This window comes from Galeopterus variegatus, unplaced genomic scaffold (assembly GCF_000696425.1).
Source record: "Galeopterus variegatus unplaced genomic scaffold, G_variegatus-3.0.2 Scaffold283, whole genome shotgun sequence".
Classification (NCBI taxonomy): Eukaryota; Metazoa; Chordata; class Mammalia; order Dermoptera; family Cynocephalidae; genus Galeopterus; species Galeopterus variegatus.
The window spans coordinates 55,602-77,633 of NW_007726394.1; the positions used below are offsets into that span (position 1 = coordinate 55,602).

The 22,032-nt window shown below is 43.8% G+C and overlaps 1 protein-coding gene across 1 annotated transcript in view; it reads left to right on the forward strand.

Moving 5' to 3' along the window:
* The window catches only part of CLPB (ClpB caseinolytic peptidase B homolog (E. coli)), a 139,302-nt gene that overhangs the window by 20,283 nt on the left and 96,987 nt on the right, over positions 1-22,032 (forward strand). The window contains exon 3 of the mRNA XM_008566961.1: positions 10,849-10,935. Coding sequence (XP_008565183.1) covers positions 10,849-10,935 — 87 coding nt within the window. The remainder of the gene's footprint in view (positions 1-10,848; positions 10,936-22,032) is intronic.

Below are 22,032 nucleotides of genomic sequence, written 5' to 3' on the forward strand. Positions count from 1 at the left end.
GCAAAACTAATCAGAGAGTATTCTCCATCCCTCAGGTAACTTCTTTTCCAATTAAGGCTTTTCCTTGCTTATCATTTTCTGTCAGCTGGTTAGTTCCATCAGTCAGCTATGGTGTGCTGACCCATGCTAAATGTGGGTAGGAAGGGAAGAAGATGGGATGTGTGCCTTGGAAGATAGGGTGTTTCCAAAAAGAGAATACGGGTTCCCGTCCCAAGCTGCTGCTTACTGGCCATGTGATCTTAAGCAAGTCACTTACCCTTTGTACGATCTGGGCTTCTGCTCTAATACACAGGATCAAATGAGATCATAAATGTCAAGTGCCTGATCCATAGTAGGCAGCTCAAGAAATGGGAGCTTTTTTGAACATCATTCAAAAGCTTTGCAAGGCAGGCTGGCCGGTTAGTTCAGTTGGTTAGAATGTAGTGTTATTAACACCAAGGTCAAGGGGTTCAGATCCCTGTACAGGCCAGCTGCAAAAAAAAAAAAAAAAAAGCTTTGCAAGGCATGAAGAGCCAAGCATGCTGTTGTGCTCTCTGGCCCTGTACAAATATCTCTCAGAGCATCTGTGATACTTGAAGCACTTGTTTGTGTATTTAATTGTTTCATTTCCCCTCCCCCAGCTCAAACTGAGAGCTCTTTTGGGTACGGTCCATGTCTGATTCATCTCGGTACCCCCAGTGCCCAGCACAGAGGCTGGCTTGGAGATGTTACTTGAGTTTTGTCGAATGAGTGAAGCCCAAACCTTTGCCCTGACGCCTTCAGGAGGACAGGTATCATGGTTGGCTCTGCTCTGCACAGTCTGTTCTTTACTGAAAATCTCATAGGGTTCTGGAGCTTGGTAGTGGTGGCTCATATGTCAACTCTGCTTAAAAGTTTGAGCCACTTCTGTGTCTCACTGTTATAGTATGACAAAGCTTCCTGGCAGCCATCTGCCCAGCGGCCCTCTGCAGCAGCCTAGACTCCTGCTGTTGGACCAGTAGGTGGCACCCATGGCCCTTTCCCACACCTCAGCTGCCTGGAGCTACCTTTCCTTCTTTTCACCAAGTCACCAAGGCAGCTGCTGACTCTCTGGAACATGCATATTGCCCTGAGCAGAGGCACCCCAGTGAAGGTGCCCTGAGCCACCGCCTTCCCTTCATGGCCTTGCAGTGTTGAATTGCCATGGAAGCAGAGATGTTTGCCATAGACAATCCCAGGAAATCATATGGAGAATACATACTTCTACCCATCCCTTCTGGTACACTCTGCCTCCAGGAAGTAATCCTTATGGCTCTGTTGCTCTAACCTATACTCACTGGCACCTTCCTCCAGGGTTCTTATTTGTATTTTAGCCTTTTGCCAGGTGTATAGCTGTCCAATGGACACCTTGAAGGCAAGGATACTGCAGAATTCATCAAAGTACCCTCAGCACCCCTCTCAGAGTCCTGTAATAACCTGTCATCAGAAAGTTTGTGGAATGAATGGATAAATAGTAGGAAGTGGTACCTCAAAAAATGGCTGTCTAAATTGAAGGATATTCTGCAAAAAATGTTGATACCATGAAAAATCAAAGAAAGGCTAAGGAACTAGTTTAGATGAAACTGAAGACACATGCAGTGTTGATTCTGATATTGATCCTGGCTTGCATCTGGATCATAGGGAGGAAATTGCTGTAAAGGATATTGGGATAATTAAAGAAATTTGAATATGGGCTAAATATTAGATAAAAATAGTACATCAATTTTACATGTTTTGAATTTGCTCATCATTGGTTGGTAAGAGATTGTCCTTGTGCTAGGAAATATGAGAGTACTTCAAAAAGTTCATGGAAAGATTCATATTGTCTTTTAATTCTATTTTTCCGTGAAGTTTTTGAAGTACTCTTTTACATGCTGGATTATTTGGGGGTAAAAGGGCACAATGTCTGAAAATAGTTCTTACATTTCAGGAAGAAAATAGACAAGAAATGGGAAAGCAAATGAAGCAAAATGTAAAGAGGATATGAATGAGGGATATACGAAGGGGGTTTGTGCTATTTTTGTAACTGCTCTGTAAGTCTGAAATTATTTCATAATAAAAAGTTAAAAAATAATAATAATCTATGCAGTTTAATATGTGCCAAATTTCTGTAAAAGACACAGGACAAATAGTCACCCAGTGTTGGACTTTACTCAGTTAATTCAGTAAGTATTCATCAAGGTTGTGATTCAGCTCCTCCACTGTGTAGCTTTGAACAAATAATAACAGCAACTAACATCTGGAAAATATAAGCACTTTCACATACATTATTTCCTTTGGTCATCTCAGTACCCTTGTTAGGTAGGTCTGGCAGGCTGATAAGATTAAGATAACTGAGGTTAGCGTGACCTGCCACAGTCACAAAGCCTGGAGGAGACAGAGGCAGGCTCCTATTCTGGTCACTCTTTTCTAAGGGGGTTGTTTTCAGAACCTACATGTCTGTATGTGTAAATGGAAGGATTGCTGATTGATTTCTGCAGGTCATTCTTTAAGTTCAGAAATTTTAAACTTTTCTATGATAGGAAATAACCAGTTATGAAGCATGCAGACACATTACACAGTGCTGCATTTGTAGCAGGTGCTGCATACCTGCCAGTCCCTCTGTGCTGTCACTGTCCACATGTTTCCCTTTGGAGTAGCTCGAGTATGACATGGTGCTGGACAGGCTGTCTCACTGGGAGTGAGAGCATCTGGAGAACTTTCCAGAGGAAGGGTCCTGCGCTTGGCTTTGGAGGAGGGTGCCCAGTCTGAGTAGCGAATGCAAAAGATGCCAGAGAGGGCTTGTGTCTGTGGAGATAGAGCATGAGGACTCTGCCCGAAGTCTGCTAGCCCAGACTGGGGTCTGAGAGCAGCCCTTGCTCTTTTGCCCCACCCCTCCCAGGGTGGCTGGGTAGATAAGGCGCAGATGGAGGCTGCCTGGGGATTCTAGCCCCAGGCACCTTGCCTCTGCTCAGACAGCAGGGCCTGGTGCTGTTATTACTGTAAACAGGGCCTTCTGTGGGGCTCCAGCCAGGGCCCTGTTGCCCAGATAGTGATCATGATTAGGTCTGCATGGCTCAGTGCTTCCAGGCCTCTGATGCAGGTGGTACAGGGTTCCCTGCCCTTCAGGCCCTCCCCAGCTGTGGCTGAGGGCCTGTTCATGGGAAGGACCCGGAAATCAGTTGGAACAATGCATGATTGAAGTTCGGTAGCCGCTTTGTATTGATTGGTCATAAAGAAAGAGGAAGAAAATCAAGTGGTACCTCGCTCCCATTAGTGGAAGGGCTAGTTATCCAGAATAACTCAAAACCGCCCTAATATTCCTGTCTGAGACTCTGTCCCTCCCTCCTACAAACAGCAAGCCAGAAGAGTTGTCTTCTCTTTGGAAGTCTTAGTGAGTGCCATGTCTGCTAGAAACCCACTTTTCAATTTTCATTTTGATGCTATGCATATTTAGAATTGTAAGATTTTAGAACCAGTAGGAACTTCAGAAATCATTTTATTCAACTCACTTGCTTTAATGCAGAGGAAAATAAGGCCCACAGAGACAGATTTATCCAGGGTCACACAGCTAGTTACCCATAGAGTCATGACTGGAATCTGTGGCCTCCAACCCTCAGGCCTGTGTCCACAAATGTCCTCAGCCCTGAGACTGAGAAGCTGCACCCCTACCCTCCCACTATACACAGGAGCCTAAATTCTTTGAAAAAGAGAAGCATACAATTATGAAACAGGTAACTTCCAATACAAGACAGAAGCTTGATGAGACATTGATGTAGGTAAGTGCTGTAGATATTCATTCGTTCAGACCCTGAGCCCTCCCTTCTGCAGCTACTATGGCACCAGGAGCTGAGAGATGAAGACAAGTCCTCGTTCCTAGAGGCTTACACTGACTACTATAGGAGTTAGACACATGAACAGTATGACAACCACGTTACATACAGGTTAGCACAGGGGATTGTGGTGATAACAAGGCCATCTTAGGGGAAGATTTCTTAAAGGAAGAAAGTACAGGATCTTTTTTCCTAAGAAAGTTTTATTAAAAAAAATAATAGTATGATCATCATTATAAAAAAGTAACAAAACTTCAAACAGTACAGAACCGTTCACAGCAGAGAGTAAAAGTTGCTCTCATCTCCCCTTCCCCAGTCAGAGGTGATCACTGTTACCTGTCTGGCCTCTCGCCTGCTAGACTCTCCTGGATCCCTGAGGGGTGGGAGCAGGCTTTGTTTGCCCCCTTGATCTGTTCCTCTCCTGTGGTAATCTTCAGCTCTTGGGCTAGGGAACCCTTCTTGTCCCACTACTGCTCTTGCCTGAGGATTTTAGACAGTTTATTTATCTATCTACAGATAATTTTGAACACTTACTATGTTCAAAGTTCTGTGTACTCCTTTCATATATCATCCTAGCTTACTCTGTTACTTCTTTAAAATGGGGTAGACACTAATTGGAAAATGATAAGAATGGCATAGGCTCTTCAGTTTGTATAGGACTTCACTGCATACTAAGTATTTTTACATATTTTCTCTCATCTCTTCATGGCACCCCTATATGACATAGATAGGGTTGGTGGGGTCCTCTCCATTTTTAACAGAGACAGGCTCAAAGGGCAGGAGCTATCACTTAGATGAAGGCATCACGTGAGGTTCATAGAGGCTAAGTTATTCATTCATCCACATCTTCTCACCCAGTTAAGTGGCAGAGCCTTGATTTGTACCAAGGTCTTTCTTACTTATTTTTCTGCCACACTCTACTGCCTGAGAGTTGTGCAAGAGCTAGGATTCAACTCTGGGCTTCTAGAGTGGTCTCCTCTCTGTCTACCCTGGGCCATCCCCAGCTAGTATCACCCACCGCTGTTCTGCCAAACAGGAGACCTAGTTCATTAGGGATAATAAGCCTTTCTCAAGTCTGGAATGAGCCCAGAAAGGCCTGCAGTGCCCGCCCCCTCTCCCCAGCCCCCGGACACAGGTGCTCGACACAGGTGCTCTGCCCTGACTAGCAGCCTGCATTAAGCATTCTACTCATCATCTCAGGGATGATGGAATCCTAACCTTTTCCGAGACACCGTGCTCTGTCACAAGCATTGCTCTTTTTAAAAGAGATTAATTCACTTGCCGCATTTTGTCCGTTGGTGAAAATCACAGGGGAGAGCAAAGGGTGGCTTTCTTGGGCCTCAGAAGCCCTTTCAGCCACTCTCAGCAGGCAGCCTCCCCCCCGTAGCTGGCCCAGGACTTTGAAATGACTGCCTGCTGGGCATTCACTTGCAAAGCAACAAAATGAAATGGAGGAGACCCAGTTCTGAAAACTTAACTTTGAGGGCTGCTCTGCATGGAGGGGAAGCATGGGAGGGGCCCACCCAGCTCTGAAAGAGAAAAAGTTATTTGTGGTTGTGTTTGCTTATGGTGGTGGTGAAGTTAGCTGTGATCCTCCCTTGATTTACCAGGTGCCACCTCTCCTTATGGACTTCTACCATGTGGTGTCTCTTTAAGTCCATACAATGCCTCATATAAGAGGAGTTAGTATCCCCAGAGTCAGAATCTGAATTACAGCCTTTGAACTCCTGAGTTGTTGCTTTTTTCCATTACACCTCAGCCCCAAGAGGCTGCAAAAAATGATGTTCAGTTAGGTAGCTGGGCAGGGCTTAAAAGCTGGAGTCTCACTGAAGAACACCAAGGTTTGCCTCCTATGAATGATCCCTCAGGTTTGTAGAGCCTTTTTCTTCATATTTCAGTTCCACCTCCTAAAACTTCTGTGAAGCTGGCAGGGATTGTGGTCCTCAGTGAACCTAAGACTGAAGCTTAGTGAGATAATATGTGGCAGAGCTGAGACTAGAAGCTAGGCCTCCTGACTCTGCCCTTTGTTCTTTCACTGAAGTGATAGCAAGTTTAGAGAAGCTGCCTCTCCCAGCAGTTCCTTTTCTTAAAAGAAAACCCTGTAGGGCCGGCCCGGTGGTGCACTGCTACAGTGCGCCGCTTGGGAGTGTGGCGGCGCTCCCGCTGAGGGTTCGGATCCCACATACAGACCAGTTCCCGCTCACTGGCTGAGCGAGGTGCGGGCGCAGCACCGAGGGTTGCGATCCCGTTGCCGGTCCCGGTCCGGTACGGGCGCGGCCCTGGGGGTTGCGATCCGTTGCCAGACACAAAAAAAAAAAAAAGACAAAAAAAAAAAAGAAAACCCTGTAGGGCCGGCCCGGTGGTGCACTGCTACAGTGCGCCGCTTGGGAGTGTGGCGGCGCCCCCGCCGAGGGTTCGGATCCCACATACAGACCGGTTCCCGCTCACTGGCTGAGCGAGGTGCAGGTGCAGCACCAGGGGTTGCGATCCCGTTGCCGGTCCCGGTCCAGTGCGGGCGCGGCACTGAGGGTTGCGATCCGTTGCCAGACACGAAAAAAAAAAAAAGACAAAAAAAAAAAAGAAAACCCTGTAATGTACAGAAAAGAGAAACCCCCAAATGCAAACATGCGTATAACAAGTAGCTCAAAATTGTTGATCAGAGACATGCAAATTAAAACAATAACACACTATGCCTTTACACCCATTAGATTGGCAGTGATTAAGAAGCTGGCTACTGCCAAGTGGAGGCAGGGAGAGGGCTACACAGGAACTCCCCTGTCCTGCTGCTAGGAGGGTTGATGGAGCAGCTATCCTGCAGAGGATCCTGGTTCTATGTAGTCAAATTGAGCACATGCATACCCTCGGACCCAGGGGTCCCACTCCGAGTACATGCCCCAGGGAAATGCTCACATGGATCCAAAAGAGGACATGTGAGAGGATGTTCTTTGAGCATTGTCTTTGGTGGCTGGGAGATGGAAGCTACCTGGGTGGGTATCCCTGGGAGAATGGAGAGGGAACATGTGGTAAACGTATGCCACAGAGAATTATGCAGCAATTAACAACAATGGAGTTATCGTATACTTAGCAATCTGAACATATCTTAAAACAATTATTTGTGGAAAAAAGTAGTAAACAGAATTTTATATACATATATATGCACATAGACATACACACACACACAGATGTATATGTGTATATAGAAGAAGGAAGGAAGGAGGGAGGGATGTGGAAAAAAGTAGTAAACAGAATTTTATATACATATATATGCACACAGACATACACACACACACAGATGTATATGTGTATATAGAAGAAGGAAGGAAGGAGGGAGGGAAGAGGAGAGAAAACCCTGCCTCACTCAGGTCCTGGAAAACAAGGACCTCTCTCTCTCTCTCCTCCTCAGAAGCCAGCAAGGGGCCAGGCACAGATGGGTGTGTGCACGTTTGTTGGATAAATGAACAAAGGAGTGCCTAGAGCCAGCCTGGCTGAATTATGCAGATCATCCTCTGTGACTGCATCTTAGAATCCCTGGGTGTTGGTCAGCCTGTCACTACCAACTTGAGAGCAGAACACTTTGTTCCATCAAAGTGATGGAAGTAAGGTAGGGTGGCAGGCAGAGGCCACCCAGTATTGAATACCTGCGCTATACCAGGCACAGCACTAGGATCCTACAAATTAAAGGTTATTATCCTTATTATATAGGTGAGAAAACTGAAAATTAAAGAGTTCATTTGCTCAGGGTTAATCTAGCTGGACCAGAATTGGAATCCAGGTCTAACTTACTCCCAAGTCCTTTATTTGTCCTTTTCTTTTTGTTACATTACATTCAGCCCTCAAGGGGCAGGAGGAGGCGGTATCGCAATCATCTTTCTTCAACCCTGTGTCTAGAGCAGTGCTGCTTGCAGAATTTTCAGGGCCCAGGCAGGGGAACAGGGGCCTTGGTCCTCTGGAGGCATGAGGGATTCTGGCCACGCTGAGTTTCTCCTAGCCGTGCACTGCTTTCTCATTTCCCTGCCTTAGTTCATTTCCCTGGGCTTGTATTACAGCCAGCTTCAGACTGGTCTCCTTATCCCCATTTTCGACTCTCCCTCCTTTCAAATTCAGCCTGCTTAGGCTATTAGGTTAATTTTATAGTTTCTTTTGCCCCAAAACCTTGAATGACAACCTCACTGTCTTTGGTGAGAAGCTAAAGAATTGTAAATAGGTTTCCTCTCTTTTACCATCTTCAGTGGATTGATGGTGGCTGATTGAAACGTGTGTTGAGGAGGATTCTGAGGCTCTTTAAAAGGCTCCACCAGAAAGAGCTCCTGGGGGAGGTTCTTGATATCTGTCATAGGCGGAGGAATACAAGACAGTAACATGCATGCCAGGTATCTGTCAACCGTTTGGACTGAGTTTTTATCCTAGGGTCCTTTATTGATTTCGTAGGGGCTGTGAACCCCTGGACATTGTATGCAAATAAATAAATAAATAATTGTGTGTGTGTTCCTCAGCACTTTTCTGAAGAGAAATTTGACCATATTCTCAAGAGTCCTCAGCTCAAAAAAAGTTATGCCTACTGCCTTGGCCACCCTCCTCTGACATTTGAGGCCCTGTGTAGGCCCTGCATGCCTCAGCAGTTGTCTTTTTCTCTGCTGTGAACTGTTGCCCAAATGGATCTGCCTGATGGTCTCTGAATGTTCTTTCCCTGCTTCACAATCATATCCTGTTCCTTTTGCCTTGACTGGCGTGCACTTCCTCCCACTTCTCCAAACTCTTCCTGATCTTCAAGACTCTGTTCAAGTCTTTTCCCTAGAAACCTCTGATTTTCTTTAGCCTCTCCTGATTTTCTATCTTTCTGGCTTGAGGCCCAAAGAGGTGAGGCCCATCCCATCAGAATCACAATTAGGATCAGAACTCCAGACTGTTAACTTTCAGAACCATGTACTCTCCACTGTACCACATGGCCTGCTAAATGAGGAGAAAGAGGTTTTGTACAAAAAGAGATTTTTGTCTCACAGAAAATTCATCCTTAGGGTTATAGCCTCTTTAACATTCTTGGCCATAGAAAATTGTTTCTGCATAAAAGAAGTTTAACAGTGTATGTGGTAAGAGGCCATAGACTTTCACCAGAAGAAATCTTCCAAACTAGAGGTGAGAAAGGAGAGTTTCCCAACTTACTCTCTCCACACTTTCCCCTCATGTTTTGTGCCCCAGTCATACCAAACCTCTTGCAGGGCCTCATACATCTTGTGGCTTCTCCTCTGGGTAAAGAGGCTTTTACCTCTGCCTGGAATACTCCTTTCCCTCCCTCACCCCCTTTTGTCTGGCTAACTCCTCTTTATTATCACGTCCTCAGAGAGGCCTTTCCGGTCACTGAGACTGGGTTAGGTTCCCTTGCTGTGCACCTGCAACCTGTAGTCCCCATTCATAGTACTCCTGGGGTGTGTAGTTCTGTGCTTAGGGTCTGTTCCTGCCCTCAGGCTTTGACAATGCCTGTCTCATTCACTGCATCAGCATAGTAAAAGGTACCTCAACATCATGGCTGAATGAGTGAATAAGTACATGATGTTTCTCATCATCCTCCCAAGCCTTAGTTACCTGCTTACTTCAACAGCACAGATTTTATTTGGCTTGGTCCGGAGGAACATTTACCACAGATCATGGCATAAGAATTGTGCTTGGACTCAAACCCAAGCCTTTGGACTCTGCCCAGTTCTCATTCAGCTAGAACCCATTGAAGAGTAGACAGCCTGACGGTTCCCCCAAGTCCCTTCCACCCTTTTCTCATAAGGAGATCCTCCCTAGTTGGTAAATCATACTCTCGACTTTTGGTCTCCCCATTTCCTGGAGCTATAGACTCATTTCATGCTGTGCCAAGTCCTCCCTCCCCTAAATTGTACTTCCCTAGAGCAGCCCCGTGTTTTCTCACCCCCATCCAGAATTAGCAGAGAACCAAGCACATGCCATACTCATTGGCTGAGATCAATTTAGTCTTTGTCTATCATGTTACATGGAACCAGGTTTCATCTAGAGGAACTGTGGTAAGGTAAGGAGGAATCCGGGTTTGGAGTCATTATTGACCTGGGTTCCAGTCACTGCACCACCCCTTAACTAGCTATGTGACCGTAAGCAGTTCGTTTTACCTCACTGAGCCTGTTAACTCATCCATGAGGAGAGGAGATTACCATCAGCTCTTTAAGGTTGTGTGAAGAGTCAATGAACACATGAATGTGAAGTACCTAGGGCAGCTCCTGATTGTAGAAAGTGCTCAGTAAGAGTTGGTTCTGTTTGCTCCCCTTCTTTCTATCCACCCCCACACTGTAGGGTCCCCTGCTCCTGGAACCCTACAAAGAATTCAGACTTTTAGTGGTATATTTTAAACCCTATATTTGTTCATTTATTGCACAATTTTTGAGCTCCTACTATAAGCTAAGTACTAGCATATACGTGTGGACTCTGCTTGGAACGTAATTTAGCATTTCTAACATTCTTTCCATTTTTCCTTGGGTCGAAGAATTTCCAATTTCCAAATAGCTACGATACAGATAAACTTCAGGAATGTGATCATTTTATAAACTGGGAACTTCCTAGGTAAGATGTGAAATTAGGCATTCTGTGCTCAGTTTGGGGAAATTAAGGAAGAGAGAGCAATCCATTGACTGGGTGAGTCCAGGAAGGCTTCTCAGGAGAGTCCACAAGCCAGGATTGTATCACACAGCATGAGAGTAGTATTCAAATAGGCAAAGAGGCAGGGAGAGAGCATTCTGGACCAAGGGAGTGAGAGCGTTAGGATAGGGAAGGCACATTCTTTTCTCAGAAGGCCAGGAGGATAACGACAGGGAATAGACTCATATAAAGGAAGAAAGAGAGGGGTAGGGGAAGCCTTGGTGAGGGGAGTGACCAGAGGAGCTGGGATTGGGGATTTAGTTCTCAAAGGCCTCTATTTCCAGACTCATCCAGCCTCGCTATTCATTGACTATGTCATTTCTTCTATGGTTATTTCCATTCTTATGTCAACGATAAACCATACGCTGAAAATATTATTGTCTCTTTTTAGGCTTTTGTCAGAAGGTGCAGATGTCAATGCAAGGCACAAACTTGGCTGGACAGCACTCATGGTGGCAGCCATCAACCGAAATGACAGGTGAGAGATCTCCTTCCACACAAGGCTCCCGTAGCCAGATCTCTGCAGACTATATTCCTGAATATTCTCCCATCCTTGCCTGCCCCCTGCTGTCTACTCCAGAGCTCAGGGATGAGGATTCAGTCCAAAGTACTGGACTGCATTTGGTGCATTGGACTGTATAGTAGATATGGAGAGGAGAGGTGTGGCTTTGAATCCCGCTTCATCATTCATTGGCTTTATGATCTTAGGCAAGTCATTTGCACTATTGTAGCAACCAAATGTTTAAAGCCTGTTGTAAATGGTTAAGTGTACATGTGTGAGTTTTTACCATGTTCTCCTTATCCACTCTCTATCCATGTTGAGAATTCTGCAGTCCTTGTCCACAGCAAGGGCTTTTTTGGAGGTTCTGATGGAACCTTCCTTCCCTGCCACTGGAGGCTCTGCTATTTTCCTACCCACTCACCCATTCCCCCAGGGTTGTAGCTATTGTGTGAAGATTGAAATAGTCCACTTTGTATGGACAGTTCACTTTGTATGGACAGTTATTTCTAACTCTTACAATCACCCCACAAAATATATATTATTATGCTCATTTCACATATGAGGAAACTGAAGCCTAAAGAGGTAAAGTCATTTGTCTAAAATGACATGGACAGGATTTATAACCAGGTCTGGCTGCCTGCAAAGTCTGTGTTTTTTCTGTATCTTGCTGGTGCCTCCCTATGCCAGATCCTAGACAGGTTCTAGTAGTTCTAGATGCTGCCTTTCCATCCCAGTTCTAATTTCTGCCCTGGAATCTGTATAACTCTGGAAGAACTGTGATGAAGTGTACATTCACTCTAGCTAGACTGTGCAAAAGAATTGGTTAAATAAGAGCAAAAGGGGATACTTTCAGTGAAAGCAGTCTGGTTGCTTTAGTGGCAGTCACTGAAGTTGATAGTTGGAGTTACCAATTCTAATTCTCTCTTCAAGCAGGTCTTTAAGGCTTTTATCTGCCAGTACTGGCCACCTTTGGAAGGGTCATAATGTGGAGGAAAGCAACAAAACTGGAATTTTATAGTATAGGGATAGTACTGTTTCAGACTGGCTGACTTAGCTGTACTTCAGATCTCTCTTCTCTGCTTTATTGTGAACTTATTCTCAGTCACTCAATTTCCTTATTTGCCTTCTTTAGCTCTAAGCACTTATTCTTTAAAGAAAAACTTTGATATAAGTAGACTTTGCAGTTGAGAGACCTGGAATCCAGTCCTGGTTCTGACCCTTAGTTGAATTTTAGAACTCCATGGACGCCCTGTTTCTTCATCAGAAATTTATTTTTACAAACATTTAGTAAATTTCTGCTCTGACCGGGCCCTGTGCTAGTGTTTGAAGAATCAGAGACCTTGAGTTCCCAGTCTAATGTGGAAAAGAAATGCAGGTAAGAGACATAGTATAGAGTAATCAGTGATATCAGAAGCAGAGGTTTGAGGGGACTTCATCTGGCCCCAGAATAGATTCTCACTATATTCTTTTGATAATCAAATAAGATAATATATGTGCTACAGGTTATAAATGGTGAGTTGTTATTCCCTGATGCCCACATTAGACCTTTCTACACACAAACACAAATGTGTTTATTCTGTAACACTGATACTACAGTGATACTACTACTGATACCCCACCCACCAGTCTTCTTCCCCAAGCTTGCAGGTGTTTCCACCTGCAAAAAATAGCCAGTGGTGGTGAAAAAGGAAGAGGTGTGTTCCCTTCTATGTGTAGTATTTTCAGGATTGAGACTGGATAGGAAATAACACTATACTTAAGAGTACTGTCAATTAGTGATCAAAGAGCTGGTAGATGTGCTTTTGGGGACATTTCACTCTGAATCTAATGAGTTGTTGGTTTAACTGATTGCTCTGTCTTGATCCAGGGCCATTAGCAAATGAGTGATGCTTGCTGAGCAAAGTGAGAGTGTTGGCTTGTATTTACTTGCTTTGGTTCCAAGGACTAATTATTAGTTTTTTAGCCTCCATTTTGTGCCCTCCTCTTCCTTTCAGTATCTAGGGAGGACAGATTTTTATTGAAAATAGCATACTCTCGGGCTGGATTTATTTATTCATTTCATGAAATTTTTGTGGCCTCTACTGTTTGCCAGGTACTGTTCTAGGTACTTGACATAACATCAATGATAAACGAAGAACCCTGCCCTCATAAAGCTTACTTTTATACTAGTGGTAGTCCCTGTGTAGAGAGAGGCATGGACAGACAATAAATGGTATAATGCATAAGTAAAGTAAATAATATATTAGAGTGTAGGAAGTGCCATGGAAAAAAGGAAAAGTAGAAGTTGTTAAAAAGGGAGGGCTAGCTGGTTAACTCAGTTGGTTAGATTGTGGCATTTTAACACCAAGGTCAAGGGTTTGGGTCCCTGTACTGGCCAGCCACAAAAAAAGGCTGGGGGCAGGGGAAGTACCAGGAGTACATTGGTCAGGGTGAGTAGGCCTCATTGGGAAGGTGCCATGTGAGTAGTCTTGAAGGATTATCATGTCCATATCAGCACAATCTGCCAGTAAGTTTCTCCTTATTAGAAGTGTGCTGATTTTCATATAATCAGTCACCGAATCCTTCTAGAATCATATTGGCCAGGCCCGAAGTGCTGCCACCTTTGAATTGGATTTGGAGGAAGGGAAGGTAGAGAAACAGTATCCCTTGATTCTAGGCTGAAAGCAGAGACCCTTCACCTCCTTTAGAATGTTGGCAGCCCATAAGCTCAAGAGAGAGATCCTGAAAGTAGCCCAGTCTTTTCACCCTCAGACACCAGCTTAATGTTATGTCCTTAGGGATATAGGATAGAATAGTCTCTGTCCATAAGGAGCTTACCTTCTTGTGAACTTTTATTTCTGTATATATTATTTTATTTACTTTTGAATAAGAGATGCAATGCTATCATGCTAAATTCAAAAAATATTCAGGGGAACTTAATTTATAATGTATTTCCTCTTTTTAGTTCCAAAAAGGGTTTGAGGTGACTTAAATTAAAATACAAATATAAATATACACCAGGGAGTTAAAACTGGATTAAGATAAAAAATCATATTGGTAAAAGGAAAGATAATTGTATCAGGATTGAACAAGAGATTTTCTTTTCTGAAAATAGGTTTATTGTTTTTGTAAAAATAATATAGAGAAGAAAGTAGCAGTCAACCTGAATTCCCTCTATCTAGAGATTGATCATTGTATATATGTTTATATGTGTGTGTATAATTTTACATAAATGGGACCATGCTGTACTCTCTGTAAATTAGGAAATTAGTGAAATTGAATGTCATTTTAGATTGAAGTTTCCTAACAAGCAAGGCAAAAAGAGTTTGGTTCATCAGAAGAGAACTTTGTTCTGGCATTCCATTATATTATCATTTTCTGTGTCCAGCAAACCTTTTTTTAAAACTATACTGTGTCAGGTGGTGCTGATGTGCTAGGCTATGAGGGGATTCAGAAAATAAGCAGTCACAGCCTTTGCCTTAAGAAGCTTACTTGGACTACTGACATCAAGGACTTGAGTGATGTGATGGCCATTGTCTTCGGTAGCCATTCTGCCAAAGATTTATCAACATTCTACTAGGACAGTCTTTTTGCCAGCCCTAGTAACGGCTTGGGTGTAGTATTGACTTAAGGAGCAGTCACTGGGGTCTGGCCCCCTTCTCCAGAAGGATAGTGAGCCCTCTATAAGCCTCATGCCACAAGGCACTTGTTTAGCTTGAGTCTGGGTGCCTCATTCTATGTTGTACTCTGACCTAGCCCAGCTAAAGGCTAAGCCACAGGGTCCCAGGATGATCACTGTGACTTAGCACAGCCTTCACCGGCTCGTGCAAATATACCCAGCCTTCAGCTAAATTCAATTAGTTTTTCTTTAAGAAGGAAAAGAAATCCAATTTTACCAAACACGGACAGACGGTGGAAGGCACTTTGATGTTACAACCTCTCAGAGATGCTTTGCTTAGTCACAAGTTCATAAGCAAGAAGGCTTAATTACTTGGGAAAACACAGGATTAAAACTGGACACAATGGCTGAGTATCCGCTCTCGGGCGACTTGATTCGAACCCATGCACCCAGTTCGTGTGTGGTGCAAACTTTGATGTGTGCTATGACAAGCTGAAAGTCATGACCCCCTCGGGGAAGCTCCTTCAGATGGCATTTGCAGGGTGTGTAGGCGGAGAGTTAGGGTCTGCCAGGCTTGTTTGCTCAACTTTGATGTCCAAGCAGCCACAGGCCCCACTGTTTGCTCTTTCACTGAGGGATGGATTGGGAGCCTCCTACCTTTCCCAGTGGACAATGGCCAGCAATGGAGTGTGACGACTGTTGACCATTCCAGGAGCCTGGTGGACCAGAACAGGGCTTTGGGAGGTGCAGAGCCTGGGAGGCCAAAAGCCATTTATAGGACAGTAATTTCTCCAGATGTAGCTTTCCTTAAACCCCTAGTTAGTGTTGGTTGGGTGCTTGTAGTGGAGATAAAAATAGTCTGACAAGTTTTAGCAGATACCAAGTACTGCTTGACCCTCTGTCTAACACACTAAGGTATTTGTAAATTGAAAATTTAAGTCTTTTCTATTCTCTTTGTCAGAGTATATGTGCAGGGGATGTGGTTTAGAAGAAAAATGGTATGATTTAGATCCTTATCATTTCTAATTCCTCAAAAAAGAAGCTGTCAAAACATTTCTGATAAAGGAATAATATCCAGAACATATAAAGAACTCTTACAAATCAATAATAAAAAAACAAACAATCCAGTTTTTAAAAAGTGGGCAAAAGATTTGAGCAGTGTAAGCAGACACTTCACCAAAGAAGAGATGAATGGCAGGGGGCTGGCCAGTTATCTCAGTTGGTTAGAGTATAGTGCTGATAACACCAAGGGTCCAGAATTCAATCCCTGTACCAGAGAGCCACCAAAATTAAAAAACAAACAAACAAACAAAAACTTAGGGAAAAACAAAAGAGATGGGTGGCAAATGAGCACATGAAAAGACACTCACCATTGATAGTCACTAGAGAAATGCAAATTAAAATCACAACGAGATACCACTATACACCTACTACAATAGCTAAAATTTTTAAAAATTGATAATATTAAGTCCTGGTGAGGATGCAGAACAATTGTCATACATTGCTGATAGGAATGCATAATGGTATAGCCTCACTGGAAAACACTTTGTCAGTTTCTTATAAAGGTAAAGAATACTTTTACCACACAGCCCAGCAATACCACCCCCTAGGTGTTTGTCCAAGAAAAATAAAAACACACATCTGCAAAAAAAACTGTATGCAAATATTTATAGTAACTTTATTCATAATTGCCAAGATCTGGAAATAACCCAGATGTTCATCAACTGGTGAGTGGACAAACCGTGTTGCATCTGTACAATGGACTACTACTAAGCAGTAAAAAAACAAAAAAGAACAAACTACTGATATATGCAACAGCATGGACAAACCTTAAAAGGCTTATGCTAAGTGAAAGCCAACACAAAAAGCTACCTACTGTATAATTCCATTTATATGACATTCTGGAAAAGGCAGTACTCTAGGGACAGAAATCAGATTAGTTGTTGCCAGGGTTTGGGAGTGGGAGGAGGATATAAAGGAACTTTTGGGGTGATGGAAATATTCTATATCTTGATTATGGTGGTGGTTACATGATTGTATACAATTATCAAAACTCATCAAATTATACATCTTGAAAAGGATGAATTCTACTATGTGTAAATGATACTTCAATAAACAGACTTTTTAAAAAGCTGTCATCCCTCTCCAATTTCCATTATTAATTGTGACCAGTGGCATACTGAGAATTTGTGTTTGTAGTGTCAAATTAATTCATATTGTTAATGGTCACCTGGAATGTTTTGAATTCTTATTGTTGATGGTATCTCACTTAGAGTACTATGTATTCTGGTTATTTGTAGAGAAGGAAGATTTGTGAATTTACACCATCAGTGATGTCTTGAAGTATAATTACTGATGAATAGTGATAAATTCACTTTACAAGTGGTATACAGTGGGCTTATATAAATTCACAAAGTACATATATGATTCTTTATTCTAGCAAGGAGAAAGTTTGGGGTACAAGGCTGGGAGTTTGCTTCTCCCACACCATTCTTGGGCTCCTTATCCCTGGACTGCCATGCAGGGAGACCAGCTATATAATGAGGCCATTGTGTGCTTCAAGAACTAAAGATCCTGAAAGAAGAGGGTGGAGTGGGGAGATTCAGATTTGAGTCTGCTTGGGCTTGGTGGCCATTTTTGCAAGCCACTGCCTCAGAGAAGGTGAGAACCTCAAGGCAGAGCATGAGGCACCAGCACAACTGTTTGAAATTCCCCACAGGAGTCTCCCTCCCTCCTCCTGCCTTTTCTCTCTCCTGGAGTGCATTTCATCAGCATCGGAAGTACTGGTTCCCGGCACTGCCTTCCCTGCTTGGCCAGCGTCCCTGAGGAACTGAGCTAATGAGTGGATAACACGCATTTGCCAAGTCCTTCCTGGATGTGGTACCTGGGCTTTGTTAATTTTAAAATGTTGCCATCCTTGGCTGAAGACTATTTAATTCCTTCTCACAGTAGTCATTTATTTTTAGCATTTGCTTGTTTTCCTTACACCTTACTTGTGGGGCAGGGGGGGAGCATTAAACCCTATCTTTTAGAAACCAACAGATTAAGCCAAATGGCTGTCCTACAGGAGAGATTTTACAGGCCTTTGTGGGCTATGACAGATCCACAGGTGTTCTTAGAGCAACGAGCCGATGCTGCTCTCACAGCTAGGTCACTGGCAGCCTCCGTGAGAAGCTCTCCTTCCTTGCTGACTCTCCAGAGGCAGAGCAGGTAGAGCACCCCTGTACCTGTCCTTGAATGTGGGTCCTTTGGGAGTCAGACCACATGGAGGCCTATCCTGCCTCAGAGGCATAGAGTCTCTTCCCAGGGTCCCCAGCCTACTCTTGGCCTGGCTTCATGCTGCAGAGTGGTGCTTCCTTCTGCCCAAGGAGCCTAGGTTTTGTGCTGTCTGATCTGACTGTAGTGATGATGGTGATGGCTATCATTGATCAGATGCCTTCTATGTGGTAGGCCCATATTAAGCACTTCCCACTTTGGCTCTAATCCTCAGGGCAATCTTGAAAAGGAAGGATTTTTATCCTTATTTTATAGATATTGAAAATGAAGCTCAGAGATGCCCAAGCTTGTCCAGTTAGTGAAAGAAGTAGCTCTCTGAACCCCAAACCCTTGTTCTTCTTTCCACTGTAATACACTGCCTATGCAAGGAAGGGGCAAGAAGCAAGGCCCTGGGATGGACCAGTGAATGTTAGGACTGGGAGTCAAGTCAGTTCAGTCAGGATTCTTGATAACCCACTATGTGCCAGATGATTTTGAGAACTCTAAACACAAACAAACCACTCCTTGTCCTCAAAATACTGACAGTCAGAAAAGGGATAAAACCAGTCCCGCTTTGACTGCAGGATGAAGCAGAGTGTGGTCAGTCAGCACCACAGAGAAGACCACAGAGAGTGCTGCGGGGGAGATCATGCTGTGTAAAGATGACATCAGGAAAGGAAGCCCTTTTTGAGGAGTTGGGCCTTGAAAAATGGACAGGATTTGATTGGTAAAGGAGGGGAGTAGAGGGACAGCGCTTATGGAAGAAGGACCATTGTGAGCATAGGCTCACAGAGGTGAGAAAGTAAGGATGTGCCAGAACTAGTAGGAGGAATTGGCAGGGTCTGGGGACCAGAGAGTGTGAGTGAAAGACCTCAACTAGCACAGACCATGATCCTCTCTGGCTATGTCTAGTCTAGCATATGGAACAATTGTGGGCTCTAGAGCTGTGTTCAAGACTAGCTGTGTTCAAGTCCAAGATTTGCCTCTTTCTAGTTACATACCTTGGCAGGTTCCTTCACTTTTCTATGATTATTTCCTCAGCCATAAAATGGGGATAATTGGATCTACCTCAAAAGGCTGTTTTGAGGTTTAAATGTGTAAATATATGTAAAGTATTTAAAACAGCACCTGCCATATAGTAAGCACTTGGTAAGGGTTTACTACTTTAGTTAATAGTAGCATAGTAGTAGTAGTAGTAGTGCCTTCATTATTATTATTACTGGTACTGCTGCTGTTGGCTGTGGGTCACCCCAGGAGAAGGTTAATGAATGCCCCACAGGCAAGCCAACCTTTGATTAAGGTGGTGGTGTTACCTGTCTCTCATCAGTATCTCATAGGTGACTCAAAAGCAGTAGGGCTTTGAGAATTCTTTTTCCAATCCTTTTTATCTAGGAAGCTGGGCCTAGAACATGGGACTCTTGAGCATGGTGCCTTGATGTGGGGCCAGCTTTCGTCCCAGGTGGCCACCTGCCCCATGCAGGACAGTGCCTTGTGTTTCCCAGCAAGGAAGGATGGGTGAGGGTGCTGGCCAGGCTCCTGGAATGCCAGCACCATGCCCCGAGAAAAGTGTGCTGGGCTTGACATTTCTCCCACCGCTGCTGCTATGGCCGATTATCTCTGAGTAACAAAGAGTCATTTCTAATCCCATTTGGAATCGTTGCTCAAGATAATCCTGTTTCATGGTAATGATATTCCAATTCCAGCATGCACCCGTTTCTAGTTTGGCAGATGAATGTCTTGACCTCAGACAACCCAAAACACTGCTCCCTGGAATGCAGTGCCAACTCATTTGCCTAACATGACAGTCTCGGGGTACCCTCCCCCCGCTCAGTGCTATATCCCATCTTAGGGTTCTGTGTTCAATGCTATCTTCATGAAGAATGTCAGTTGGGGACAGGAGACTATTCAGTGCTTATCAGTTCAGCTGCTTGTGAAAGGGTGTTCCATTTCTAGAGAATGATATGGTCCAGTCCTGCACCTCTTCTTTAAAAACACCTTCTTTAAAAGCAGCTATGCCACAAAGCTGCTTATTTTAATAGGGCTGCCCGGCTGGTGGGTCAGGGGTCTGCAGTAGATAATGGTGGGTGTGTCTGAGTTTCAGCAAGGTATTTGGCTGTCTCTCATGACACCCACATGAATAAAATACGTGGAAAATAGTACAGTCACACTAATAACTGGTGAGTGACCTGCTTCGTTGTTTATATATGAGTGTACATCAGACTGGAGAGCAAACTCAAGTGGTGAGCCACAAGGCTCTGCCCCAATCGGTAGTTATATCACTGATTTCATTGAGGTCATTGATAAGTGCCAACCAAATTGGCAGATTAAATGAAGCTGGAAGAGGTACTAATATGTTGGGCGAAAGAATTGGGGACATAAAAAAAAGAACTGAATGAGCTAGATAGAGCAATAGCTAAATCTGTGTTGATAAAAATTAATAGGGATGAATGTGTAAGTCAACCATTAAAACCAAAAACCAACTGTAAAATTCAAGGTTCAATACCTCGCAATACTCATTAAAGCCTAAGAGCTGACTAAAAACTCAATGTGTGAGTCTATAGTGCAACATCAAGGCCCCTTCTGGCCTTGTGAATTAATTCAACAAATTTTGCGAATTAATTCAACAAGTGTTTACTGCCCCATATAAGCCCTGTATGTGAGGAAACAGAGATGGTCAAGGTACAGTCCCTGCTTAGGGGGGAGCACAGTCTAGCTGTGTATAACATGGTAGTGAAGGACAGAGGCCCTGGAATGAAACTGCCTGAGTTTAAAACCAAGCTCTACCTCTTACTAACTCTCAGCTTCCTCATCTGCAAAATAGGTATAATAATAGCACCTACTTCAGCATAAGGTGGTTGTGAAGATTAGAATGCATGTAAAACTGCATGATGCTGTGCACTAAGTACACATAGTATGCAGTAGCTGTCTACTGCTGTTACTAATATTACTGGTTTTCTTATTGTTGTTATTTTCACCCAATATGTAAGAGATATACCAGCCCCAACATACTCTTACAGATCATTTGACTAGAGGAAGCCTAGTCATGGCTCATAGTGCAATAACAAGCCCTCACTACCAGGGCCTGACCATGTTCGCCCGTAGGTTTTGTGACTATGTCATGAACCCTAGATTGAAAGACATGGAAGTGTATTTAGAACTAGGTTGAGGATGTGAGATTGGGATTGTCCTGGAAACCCTTTTATGGGTGACCTTGATTCCTTAGCTCTCTGCTTAATATTCCATGCCTTCCTTGAGCCTTGCCCCTAATTATGTCACCTCTCTCTGGGCCTACCTTTTGACCCTTCTCTATCTCAGTCAGACTCCCTTTTATCCCAGCAAGCTGCTGTGACCCACTTGCTTTAACTATTATTTGAAAACATCACTGGTCCTGGTACATAGTAGGGACTCAGTAACTATGGGATGGTTAGACAGATTAATGGATGGTCAGGTGGGTGACAGTCAGTGTGGTTTAGGGGAATGTGCACCAGTTTTGGACCCGGACAGAGCTGGATTTGAATCTTGGTTCCTGTGTTTATTTAATCTGTGTACTTAATAATTCATGTTATCTTGCTGAGCCTCAGTTTACTCATTTATAAAATGAGACTGGCACCTCATTGCAGGTTGTTATAAGGATCTGAAATAGTGAATGTAAAGTGCCTACCACACTGGCAACTTTATTATGATTATTGATCTTTACCCATTGAGGTAAGTAAACAAAAGATTGTCATCCTCATTTGAGGGAATTGGGACACATTTTTTGCATAGGTACCTAACTTATTACCTAACTTTTAATTCACTTCCTAAGGAAGATGGCTTTTTTTTTTTTTTTTTTTTTTTAAAAAAGATGACCGGTAAGGGGATCTCAACCCTTGGCTTGGTGTTGTCAGCACCACGCTATCTCAACCCTTGGCTTGGTGTTGTCAGCACCACGCTATCTCAACCCTTGGCTTGGTGTTGTCAGCACCACGCTATCTCAACCCTTGGCTTGGTGTTGTCAGCACCACGCTCAGCCAGTGAGCAAACCGGCCATCCCTATATAGGATCCGAACCCGTGGCCTTGGTGTTATCAGCACCGCACTCTACCGAGTGAGCCACGGGCCGGCCCCGGAAGATGGCTTTGAAAAGAAAACTGTTCTCCCTGCCATCTCGAACCCCAGCTCATGCCCCCATGCCATAGAACCTTAGATTTAACACATGCTAGCACCTTTGGTCAGGCCACC